Raw genomic sequence first — 13,101 nt, forward strand, 5'->3', positions numbered from 1 at the left:
TCATTTTCTAAGAGGTGAACTTTGTTTCTTCCATTTATTAACTTTTATTTCTATTGCTGTGAAGAGAGAGAGATAAAGAAGTTCAATGCGTCCATTTGACGGGTTTTAACAAACAATGGACACTATCACCACTTGTCCTCTAGGACAAGAACTCCTTGTCCATTAGACATTTGTTCCTAGAACATATGTTCTTGGGACACAAGTTTCTACCAAACGCTATCTTAGTGATACCTTTTTGAATCCAGAATGCAGGCTAAAGAATGCAGGGTGAACACACACAAGCCTCCTGTGCTTGGCACCTTTCAAAAGTTGAGTGAGTTCCTTTGTATCGGTGACAATGGAAGCTCCAGATCAGTGCATGTTCGTTATGGAAAAGAGAAGAGCTGTGATTTATATTCTGATGCGTATATGTAAATGATCTCCTCAGCACCGAGCATTTTGGGAATCCCGTATAAAAGCATTTTTTGGATTATATCTCCTTGGAATTGAAGTTTATATTGTCGAAAAAAAGAAAGCATTACCCTTTCTCAAAAGGAATGTATGTGCGAGATAAATACATGTATGTGCCGATGGGAAGAACAATGCTGAACCTATATCCAAAGAGAAGTCAAGAAGGAAATCAACATTCTCGCAGTAACAGTGGGCCTCAAATCTCAATATTATCGAGATGGTCGCAATGAGAAGGAGAAATGACTTCCAGTTTTAATTTGGTGCTTAATTCTAATCTTTACCCAAAACAGATGGAAGTTGAAACCTAAAAACGCAATATTCATCCATATAAATAACACTAATCACTGTGCCTCTTGAACTTGTCCACTGAATATTATTCATCATGAGACCTAAAGGTGGTGAACTATGGAGTAGAATATCTATTATAGATGGAATCACGCAAATCTGTTGTTGATTAATGGTTCGGTCTTCGACATCTTCTTTATTAGTTTCTAGTTCTTTCAGTTCTGATCTCTTGTGGCTGAGTTAAACTGAATTGGTAGATTCCACCCGACACATCTCTAATTCAACGGCAGAACTTGTTACCTTATTATTATTATTTTTTCGGCCATTCTTTACTTTTAGTTCATTTGGCCATTATATAATTGAGGTGAATAAGCTCAATCAGTGGGACTGGTTTTTTTTATTTTTTATTTTCTCTGTCATGCTTACCATTTATATATCCTCCCTACTTACAATTGATAGATTTGAAGAAACTGACAATATTCATTTCCCGGTAACTAAAAATATAGACGATAACTTTCTACTCATTTCCAACGTCTCCCATTTGGGTTCTGGTTCGGCTAGTTATTTTGAAAACCGGTTCCATTTAGAAGCTCAGTTTAACCACATTAATGCGGAACAAGGCCGTTTCAGCCGAATTGGGTTATGTGCAGACATAACCTAACACACACCCCCCCCCCCCCTTTTTTCCTATGGTGTATTATTGTGCATTCACACCCTTGTCGATCTCTCTTTCAGGTATACATGCTTACTCTCTCGTGCTGCTGATCAGGGGCCATGGCCCTTCTTAGATTTCTTGAAAATGAAAATTTTACTTGTGAAGTTTAAAAATTTTATTTTAACCTATCTAAACAATTTGAAAAAATATTTGTTGGTCCGTATTAACGTTTTGAAATTATAGTTAGGTTTCTCCAATAAAAAATTTCTATTGTTGCTCTTAATGCCACCAAACAGTGGCTGTACTAAACTCCAAACCGCCAGTTAAAAAGGAGATGACCTCGCCTCTCGCCAACCGCCACTTGCCCGTGCTGCATTAGAAAGGCTGCCGCCTACGTTGAACACCATAAAATTCTCTTGCTCTTACTTTACTTTCCTTTTACTTTCCTTTGATCACGTAAGGTTACACAACACCAAAATTTTCAACGTCACCTTCTTGTTGGCCGTCATGGCTCGCATGTCCATACACCAGGCGCCTCTCTGTGATTACTGTAACGCGTGCACCACGTTTCCACCTTTCTCCCCAACATTGAACCAAAAGGCACGCTTTTCACCCCAGCCAGTTTGGCGTTTTTCCATTCATGGCGAAGATGGCCAAACTGTAAACTGAAATCAGAGAAATTTCCCTGAGAAGAACAGCCAAGCCAGCTATCACAGGAGCGCACAGTCTCTATTCATTGTGCAGACACACAGGAAAGCGCACACAAATTCCAGCAATGACAGTATCGAACAGAAATCTTTTTTGCTTCTCCGTTGGAGATGAATAACTAATCAATGTGATGACAACTGCAAACAGTTTTTTCAAACGTCAATTTTGATTATCAAGACAGATACTTTGTTTCCTGCATGCGTGTGTAACTGTGTTTGCAGGGATATCGCCGTTCAGTACTTTGTTTCTCTCAGAAGCCTTTCTTTCTATATATGTATATCTCTCTCTCATTAATCAGGCCTACAAGGAAACAGTAGCTTTCTACTTAAATATGGTTGTGAAAAGAGAGGCCCCTTTCCTCCTCTGCTCCTTCCTTCTGATAGTTATTTCTGTGGTTCCCCTAGTTAATGGGTGGGGAAGAAATGGGCACTTCATTATCTGCAGAATAGCTCAGGTTGGTGAAGCCATTTTTTCCGCTCTTTCTTTTTCCTTATCAAGTTCCCTTGTTTCGGATGATTCATGCAGTGAATGTTGGTGATTAATTAGGCAAGGCTTAACCAGAAGGCAGCGTCTGCAGTGAAGGATTTGCTGCCGGACTATGCCGACAATAACTTGGCGAGTTTGTGCTCGTGGGCGGACGAAATCAAATCCCGGCTTCGTTGGTCCTCTCCCCTTCATTACGTTGATACACCCGACTTCCAGTGTTCTTATGCCTATGACAGTAGGTTTATTCTTCCTTATTGATGTTCAAATTATTAGCTCTCCATTTTGTGCGCGTCGGTGCATGTGCTTGTGTTTTTTTTTTGTGTGTGTGTGTGTGTGCATGCTCTGTAAGTATGAGAGAGACAGAGACAGACAGATGCTTTTCATTTCTAATGAACTTGGAAATGGCAGGCTAGGTTAGAAAGCAACTCTAATTTGCTCCAAATTGTAGGGGATTGCAAGAATGCAGCGGGAGAAAAGGGCGTGTGTGTTGCAGGTGCAATCAGGAATTATACAGCTCAGCTCCGAAGTTACTCTGCTTCATCCTTTGAAGCACAATGTAACATTTTAATTTCATTAAGCAGCAACTAGCTACCATATTCTCTTGCCAAGATTCCCTTTCATTATGCTTACTTCAGTGCAATATGTAGAATTTAACTGAACTGTCATTTTAATCGGTAGACAACTTGACTGAAGCGCTCCTCTTCCTTTCACACTTTGTGGGTGACATTCACCAGGTTTTTAAGCTGGCTCGCTTTGCTTTTCATCATATTTCTTGTGGCTGTTTTTACTTATCATGATGAATGAACTTCTATCCGTATCCTGACTTGCAGCCACTGCACGTTGGTTTTACCACAGACAAGGGAGGCAACACCATTGATGTAAACTGGTACACATGGAAAACGGTTCTTCATCATGTGAGTCCCCTGTCTTTCCCTTTACTACATTATAATTTCTGATTCTACCTTTCGGATGAACATCACAACATATTATTTCGAGTTAGTTTTGGCATTTTTGACGGCATTTGCTACATCAACTGAGTTGGGCAACTATTCTTTTCCAACAATTACCTATGCAGATGCAGGTTTAGCCATGTAAATTGAACACATGCTTTTTTGATCCGAGCTTGCAGGTATGGGATGATAATATCATCGACACGGCAATAGAAAGATTTTATCAATCAGATGTAGAGAGCCTGGTCAATGCAATAGCACGAAATATTACAGTATGAGAAATTCATATCATTATATTCAAGTTTTTCTGCACTCCTTTATGAATTGTACAAAAATTTTGCTGTCATGATGCAACAGGAGGGCTGGACTAGCCAGATTAACACATGGGAGAGATGCAACTATAATACAACTTCATGTCCGGATGGGTATGTATCTGAAGTCCTCGAGAACAACTATTTCGTAAGTCGATTATTATAAAAAGGAAGAATGACTGATCTAAGATCAATTGGAATCTAGTGTCTACAAAAGCATAGACCGTTTCTTTCTTTTCTGTCTTTCCCCTTTCTATTTAAAGTAACACGACTACCGTGAGACGAACAAACGCACACGTAATGCACATGTTGTCTTACACCGAATGCATATATTGTCATGTAGTATTTAACTTTGCCCATTCTTGAACGTTTATAATTTATTGCTCATAATGTGTTCCACAAAAATATTTGCTTCAGTTTGGACAGTCTATGACATGTTGCTTCATTTCACAGCTATGCATCTGAAAGTATCACTGCGGCTTGTAACTGGGCATACAAAGGTGTGGATGAAGGTTCAACATTAGATGGTAAATGAAGTATATTTGCATTTCAAGATTATTCTCTCTTGTTACCACATTCGCCAAAATGTAATCGTCAAAATCTCATTCTTGCAGATGATTATTTTCTGTCACGTCTGCCTCCTATCTACTTGCGGCTTGCAGAGGCTGGAGTTCGATTAGCTGCTACTCTCAATCGTGCTTTGGGATAAGATTTCATTATTGGAAATTGCTATTTATATTTCTGGGACTAGTCTCTAATATGTTATCTATTAAGTGTGATGTCTTTTGGATTCAATTGTGAAACCAAAAATTGAACTCAAGAAAATGGTCTTTAGGTTATGACCTGGTATCTCCATCAGGAGATTTCTGTGATAATAATAAAGTTAGTCTCGATTGTTTGCAATCAGATGACCCGACACACCATGGCCCCATCTCTATATTTCTCTAGATCAAAATCCACTAATTGATAAAAATTTATGTTGCAATGATTTATATGCTTGAGGCATTTACATAACATTTTGATATGGAATTCCTCAAATAGGGAGCAATACTTGTGAGGGGCGTAGCATAGTTGGTGGGGCTAGTGAAAGCCAGGTCATCAGTTCGATTCTGATAGCACTACTCCTGTATACTACAAACGGGTATGATAGATAATATTCAAGTTAAAAGGGAGTAACTGTAAGTTTACCTAGGCCCGAAGCAGCGGGATCTTGGGGCAGGGGGGAGGGCTTCAGCCTCTTTGGGGTATATCCGCCTCCCAACTCCCCAACCCCACCCTCTCAGTAACAAAAGACCAATACAGGAGAAACTAGGATGTAAACATTGGGAAGACTGTTGTAATGAGGATGATCCAACCACCTCACAGTGCAAGGAACATATTCAAAACCTCGAATGCGATATTCAAAAATATGAGGTTGTATTCACGGGACTATCAAAATAGGAAATGCAGATTCTAGTGAAAAGTAAAATTGCCAAAGCATCAAAGTGAGCTTCTAAGTGCATCCATTTGACACAACGTCATGTCAGTTTCAAACGAAGGCTAACATCCAGCTTTTCCCTCCTAATTTGTCTTCAATATAGCTGCACATTTCTTCTACATTGTAAACTCAGGTAGCTGAGGGGTTGGCCTTCCCTTCTCTAGCTGTCCATGTCTTAGTAGTAACATCAAATTGCACGCATTTTACTTTCTTGATAGTAGCACTTTACAGGTCACCACCAACTGGTCCGTGTCCCCACCGCACCAAGTTCAGATAAAGGTGTTCTCTTACAATGTCTATGACCTAAGCAGGAAGTGGGTGGCCAGGGTTTTGAAAAATAGTAAAGCTAACATACACTAAGACTCCAAAGGAGTTTCACTCTTTCTTAAGCTCCAAGATTAAAGATTATGTCATTATAGGTAACTTTGACATTTGTCTAAAGAACTGACTGATATGTCTACGAAAACTGAAAAACACATCAGTTTGAAGTTTGAGGTTGTCAACATGAATGATCAAGTAATGTCTGTTTTTGTTAAAGAAAGGCAACAAACTATTGCTAATTTCAGGTGTCAATGCTTGTATTGTGAGAAGACAACTATGTGCCTCATTTCATCAACATCCTAAAGTTGTTGCTTGGATGGTAGGAGATTGAAATGTTACTTTTGTTGTGAAAGTTGGTAGAAAATTATCAGCACTTGTGCATTTTGATCGGAATTCAATGAGCGTCTGGATAACCTTTGCCTTCTAGACCACGACAATGAAGCAGATAATGGTACTCTATTTTCTGCTACCAAACTGAAGGGTTGTGTTTAAAAATTTTTGGATGCTTGATTATCCTCCCACTGTCCCAAGAACCTACAAATCACAAGGCTCTTCTCATCAATCTCGCCAAACAAGGTCGATCTTCGAACTTTTCAAGCACAAGATTTTGGAACTAGTTAATCCTTTTTGTGGTACCTTTGTTCTAATGTATACAGATACTTAACGTATACATACCAATTTTTGGAATGAGCACGTAGTGCTCTGCCCAACTGTAGGTTTGAATTAAAAGGAAAAAATTTGGTCTATTTTTTTGTTGTTCATCAAGCGCGACCGCGAGCTAACCAAAACAGGATGACAGTGCTTTCAAATTGATGGGGCTTTTAGTTCGCTTCTATCTGTTTAGGAATATATCCATTCTGATTTATAGATGCTGCTCCGGAGGTATTTCTGGTTAATGTACAGATATCAAATCTTTTGAATGAACAGGTGGGGTACGCCTAAGCCTAGGTTTATATTCAAAAGAAGGAAAAGGTTCTGTCCATTTTTGTCTTCTCCGTCAAGGATGAACAAGGATGGCAGAGGTTTCAAAGCGATTGAATTACTTGGTTTAATTCTACCCCAGGCTCCAGCGACAAATAGTAGTTTGGAGTCACTGTAGATCGGCATTTGCCAGGACCAAGGGCAATCCACACTATTTCACCTGCAACAAACAATCTTTATTTTTTAGTAGTGGATCCCTTATTAATTGTATTTTTATATGTTTTCTTACTTGATAATTTTTTTTGTTTTTTGTTTTTATTTACTGCATTTTTCCTTTTTTGTTCAGCCAGAAACGGGCCGAACCGAGCTAGTTGGCGAGCTCCAAAAGCAAAACAAAATTTGGTTTCAGAATTGGGTTTATACCCAACCCAGTTTTGACTGTCATCTCAACACAGTATTAGATCTATTGTTCATGAGACAGCTCACTTTTCTCAAAATGCCAGTGGGCAGCATATGAGTAAGTTACAACAAGGAATTTTGATGAAGGTATTTGGATATAAATAAAATGAAAGGAAAGAACAGGAAGACATTTCTATTTGGCTTATAGTAATGCCCCTAAGATTCTACAACTTATTCATGTAAAAATATTGAAAAAAATATTTTTGATTCGACTATATGGTTCGATTCAAGACTGCCACATGTCAATTAAAAAAAAACCTATTTTATGTGTAGCTTAATTTTTAGTTTACTTATTTTGGTATATTTTGTTTATTTTTTAAATATAAAGATTAAATATTTTATCACCTAATTTTCTAGTAAACGAGAAAAGTAACAATAAAAAATAAGCAGCAGAAACACAAGTTTTTCATCATACATGATACTAAAAAATTATTTAGAAAATAAAAAAAATTACCAGGGCAATCTTGAATAGCCATGTATGTAAGTGGGTTTAGCCAAATGCAATAATTCATATTTCTTTTTCTATTATAGCTTACTGTTAACAAATTGTTAATAGCACACAATAATGATAACTGTACTTCAAATTGAAAGAAAAGGGCAACGTAAAATATTGTTTCGATAGAAAATTCCTAGGGAAAAAAAAAAGACAAGGACTCTCTGTTGTAGTATGTGGTATTGCTCAGCACCCATGTACATGTCATCCAGTAAACTCGTAAAAAACAGAAGGACGTGAGGTACCTTTTACTTACTTAACAAGGGTGTTTTTGTCATCATCTAAAATATAGAATCCTTTCACTCCCAGTCTCTCTCTCCCTTTTTTTTTTTTTTTAGGGTTTGGCAAGACATGTATTTCTGTCTTCCTTTCCATTCTTTTTCTTCTCATCTAAGCACAATAATCATTAATTCTTTCCTTTCTCTTTTCCTCAATTAGCCACCCAAACACCCAAACCTCCTTCCATTCCTTTCCTCGCTCTCCTTCCATTCCAAACAAGCTGTTAATTTATTAGTCGTGGACAATGTTCACCAATGTAGGTGGATTGACCTTCGTGCTGTTTTGACATAAAAAAACACTTATTTCGATTTACCCAAACAAGATTTTTTTTTTTATCCTTATGCATGTCAACACTGGAATCATATTTAAATGCAGTTGCTTTTCTGAAATTGACCCAAAAATATGGGATGAAACTAGATGATCTGTTTTTTTAACATGGATTTTTTTTTTTCCTTTGTGAAAGTTAAAAGCTTTTAGCGTATCTACATACAGTATCCTTTGCTTTGTAAAAAAAGCGCAAAGATGAAATTACCCGCTATTGTGGTAGTGAAAGCTACAGTTTCTTAAGAATGGCACTGTGACTAGATTTATGAGGGATTTTGCAATTCGTTCACTTCTAAAATCCTCTTTTTCCAAGTTCTTCTTAGCAGTCCCTATTATAAAATAGGAGATTGGCAGCCATTTTATGGGACGTGACTTTGAGGAAGGTAAGCAACATATTGTTCATACAAATGGCAAGGCTACTGACAAACTTGCCACAATCACTACAACAATTATTTGAATCAGGAACAGAGCTTTTGCGTCAAAGATCAGTAACTCCAATGTGGAAAATGCGTCATCAACGGTGTTGGTGAAGGCCTCATCGCTGATATATCTTTGATGATTTTTACCGCGTCGGTGTTAGAGGCGACGAATTTGTATCCCGTCGTTGATTTCAGCAATGATTGTGCTTGTGGTTCGCTTGGAAAATGTGGTTCAGGGAACTATATGTGGAGCAATTCGGCATAAATTATTACCGACTCCTCGTAATTTGGTAACTTCCTTTAGGTTCCCTGGCCTCTGCCGGGATTGGATATGCCCTCCCCCAGGAAGGGCGCTACTAGCCTGGCCCTCCTTTTCGTTCCCGAGAAGAAGAGCAGGACCAGCTGAGTGGGGATGCAGCTCCACATCTCATTCTGTCCAAAAAACTGGAATACAAATGAGATCCACAATGCCATCAGGACTGACCAACCCTGGAGTTACGGCTTGACCTCGGAGCTCTTCCCTATCGTTTCGGAACAGAAGAGACCAGACTAAACATGAAATAGTGTTCTTACTTATTTCGACAATCCACGAAACAGAATAAGCAGTTTGGGAATTACCAAATATGGCATCATAGAGGTCGATTCAAAAATGGACAGTCTCTTAAGATTACACAAGTTGGAGAAGCAAAAATCGGCTCTAACCAAAATAGATTAAAATAGATTAGAGTTGAAGAATGTTTTAGTTGTTTCTGAAATTAGAATAAATTTGATTTCAGTAAGTCAACTAATAAGAGACTTACCAGTGGATTTTTGTTTTTCGCATGACCATTTCCAAATTAAGATCAGGGAAACAAAGCGAGTGTTAGCTGAAGGACGTCATCAATGTGATCTTTACATGCTTGAAGTAGGAATAAAGGAGGCATGTTTTTCAAACCGTCAAAACATAGTAGTTTGGAGATATGACACAGAAGGCTAGCTCATGTTAACTATAGTGTTTTGAAATTTCTAAATAGAGAAAAACAAATATGTAGTTTGAATGTTGAAGAGAAAAATATATGTGTTGGATGTTCTATGGCAAAATCTTCTCATTTACCATTCTTTACTGCAGATAAACAAGAGACACAACCTTTTGATATGCTCCACTGTGATTTATGGGGGCCATCACCAATAGTTTCAGTACAAGGGATGAGATATTATGCAATTTTTATTGATGATTCCACAAAATATTGCTGGATTTTTGCTCTAAGAGAGAAATCAGATTTTGTGTCTTGTTTTGAGAAGTTTATTGTATACATAAAGAATCAGTTCAATAAAATGATCAAGATCATTCATTCAGACGGGGGAACAAAATTTGATAATAATAGAATGAAAAAAAAATTTGACTACAATGGAATTCGTCATACAATGTCTTGCCCATACACACCACAGCAGAATGTGCAAGCTGAAAGAAGACATCGAATTGTTACTGAGTTGGGTCTAGCGATGTTATTCTATGCAAATTTACCCCTAAAGTATTGGGTGGATGCATTTAACACTACTGTTTGGGTTCATAACAGAATTCCTACAACACTCTTGAATATGAAATCGCCTTATGAGAAGTTGTTTGGTGTCAGGCCTGAGTATGATTACATGAGAACATTCAGGTGCTTATGCTACCCATACTTGAGAGATTATGCCAGACATACGCTAGAACCAAGATCAATACCTTGTATATTTTTGGGTTACAACACTTTGCATAAAGGCTATAGATGTTTACACCTTAAATCAAGACGAGTTTACATCTCCAAGCATTGCATATTTGATGAACACAGCTTTCCATGCAAGAGTGTGGTAGACACAAAGGTTGAAAATGTTAGAACTCAGTATGATGCTTGGTTTCCTTAAAATGAAGAAACAAAGAAATACTTGGGCACCAAGACACAAGAACAAGAACCTATGTCTGTTTTGTCAGAAAGTGAAATAGCCAAGATGCATGGAATAGAGGAAGTGGTTGGTGATGAACATAACCACAATACTGCAAGCTCTCACATCAGAAGTTTGAACATTAATGAGCAGGAAAACAACAACTCACAGGAGACAGACACATTTGCAAATGAGCAAAACCTGAAGTAGGCATAACACCAACTCTCATACAGTAGATTGAGACACATTCGATGCATGGAATAGTTAACCCAACCCACTATACCTACTGTCATGTACATTACTTCCTAAAGAACCTGATTCTATCAAAGAAGCCTTATCACATAGAGGTTGGGCAGCTGCCATGAAGGAGGAGATGATGCTCTTAAAACCACTGAAACGTGGGACTTGGTTCCAAGAAAACAGGCAAAACACATCATTGGATGCAAGTGGGTTTTCAAAGCCAAAGTTAAAGTGGATGGAAGCTTGGACATGTTGAAGGCGAGGCTTTTGGCAAAGGGATACAACCAAATACCAAGAGTGGACTTCATTGAAACACTTTCACCCTTTATTAAGCCAACAACAATCAGAATTATATTTACTGTTGCCTTGTCAAGAAAATAGAGGATACATCAAATGGACATCAAGAATGTTTTCCTCCATGGCGAACTAGATGAACCTGTCTTCATGGATCAGCCACCAGGATTTAGAGACCCAAATAAGCCTAACTGCATTTGTAGACTAAATAAGGCTTTATATGTCAATATGCAAGAATGTGGTTTGACAAATTCAGCAACTTGCTGACAAATTATGGGTTTTTCTGCAGTCCAGTAGACTCATCGCTGTTCATTTATAAAGGTGAGCATGGAACCATATTGCTTCTTTTATACGTTGATGATATTCTAATTACTGGTGATAGACAAGATATAATCATAAGTTTTATTGCAGATATCAGTTCAGCTTTTGCTATGAAAGATCTAGGAGATGTCCATCACTTCCTAGGCATACAAGTACAACAAGAAGAAGATGCCATATTCTTAAATCAAACAAGATATGCAAAGGAAATTCTTCAACATGCAAACTTGAGTGATTGTAAGCCTAGCAACACACCTATGGCAGAAACTCCTCATTGCAATCAGTCGAGCCCATGTTTCCAAGTTGCCACATTTTTTCGAAGCATAGTAGGTTGTCTGCAATATCTTACCTTCACTTGTCCAGACTTGGCATACAGTGTCAATTTTGTGTCACAGTATATGCAATCACCATCTCAATAGTATATGAAATCACCATCTCAATTCCATTTTCAATTAGATAAGAAAAGTCTCAGATATGTGAAGGCCACTATAGAACATGGACTCTGGATACAACCAACTGATTGCATGCTTCTTCAAGGGTACTCTGACACTGATTGGGCTGGGTGTCCAATCACCCGACGTTCAACAACTGGATATGGCATTTATCTTGGGCCAAACTGCATCTCATGGTCTGCTAAGAAACAGCCGAAAGTAGCACGTTCAAGCTCAGAAGCAGAGTACCGTGCATTAAACTCAACAGTAGCAGAGATGACTTGGATCACTTATATATTGCGTGATATTGGGGTTAGTCTATCCAAGACACCAATATTGTACTATGATAATATGTCTGCATTACACATGACCATTAACCCAGTAATGCACAGCAGGTCCAAACACATTGAATTGGACTACCATTATATTAGAGAAAGAGTTGCATCCAAACTCCTTGAAACCAGATATATCCCTTCAGCAGAACAGGTGGCAGATATCTTCACAAAACCATTGGGACGAGCTCGATTTCTTTATTTAAGGAACAAACTTGGACTAAAGCTACAACACCCAATCCAGTTTGAGGGGGTATATTAACTCAGCTGAAATACACTCCAAAGAAAATCAGTATCCGTTAGATGTATTATGACATATTTTTGATATCAAGCCTTGCGTGAAAGATTAGAAGTGGCTAGGCTTGCTGGAACTCATGGTGGAGCAGAGCAATGCTGGAATTCGTGGTCGAGCAAAGCAACAACTATTTGTTATAACAGAAAATATCTTTTTAAGAATATTCTTTTGTTTTTAGTATACAAAGCACAATTGTGCTCATTGTAAAGTAGTGCGACAGAAAAGCACAAATAGAAATATAGAAGTTCTCTCTTTCCTTTAGAGTTACACAATCTCGTTAATTAGCAGGAAGACTTATGGTCAACATGGAAAATGCACTACTGAGATATAAGGGGGAAGCTAGATGGAAAGTTTTTGCTTCTATAGGAGAAAGGTGTAATGTTCAACTGATCCAGGGTCATGACACCGTATGTTGGCGTAACAACAACCCTCCAATCACATCCAAAAGCCAGATTTGGGAGAGGATTTGAAAAAAGAGTACAACTATTAATTGGAGAAAGAAAATCTAGCTGTCTGGCTCCCTTCCTAGGGCTTGTTGGGTAGTCTATATAGGTAGCTTTGGGGTATCATGACCCAAGTTTTTTGACACCAATTTTTTTTTTATAGATAATAATAGAAGAAACATTGAGTCTTATTCCGAACAAACTTGAGCAATGACCAAACAGAAAACAGATCAAATGCCAACAAAAGAGACACCCTTTTTGACTCCACATAGAACACTTAGACTAAAACAACTAAAGTATCCATAAAG

At 38.1% G+C, this 13,101-nt stretch overlaps 1 protein-coding gene across 1 annotated transcript; it reads left to right on the forward strand.

The window, feature by feature from the left end:
- Positions 1 to 2,429: 2,429 nt before the first annotated feature.
- On the forward strand, positions 2,430 to 4,589 carry LOC116257137 (endonuclease 2-like). The gene is made up of 9 exons (XM_031633749.1): positions 2,430 to 2,552; positions 2,645 to 2,819; positions 3,033 to 3,140; positions 3,263 to 3,318; positions 3,415 to 3,498; positions 3,714 to 3,806; positions 3,892 to 3,959; positions 4,299 to 4,372; positions 4,460 to 4,589. Exons 1-9 carry the CDS (start codon positions 2,430 to 2,432, stop codon positions 4,552 to 4,554), a joined length of 876 nt encoding a protein of 291 aa, XP_031489609.1. The 3' UTR covers positions 4,555 to 4,589.
- Positions 4,590 to 13,101: the final 8,512 nt, after the last annotated feature.

The sequence above is a fragment of the Nymphaea colorata genome, chromosome 7, assembly GCF_008831285.2.
Source record: "Nymphaea colorata isolate Beijing-Zhang1983 chromosome 7, ASM883128v2, whole genome shotgun sequence".
In the NCBI taxonomy this organism is placed as follows: Eukaryota; Viridiplantae; Streptophyta; class Magnoliopsida; order Nymphaeales; family Nymphaeaceae; genus Nymphaea; species Nymphaea colorata.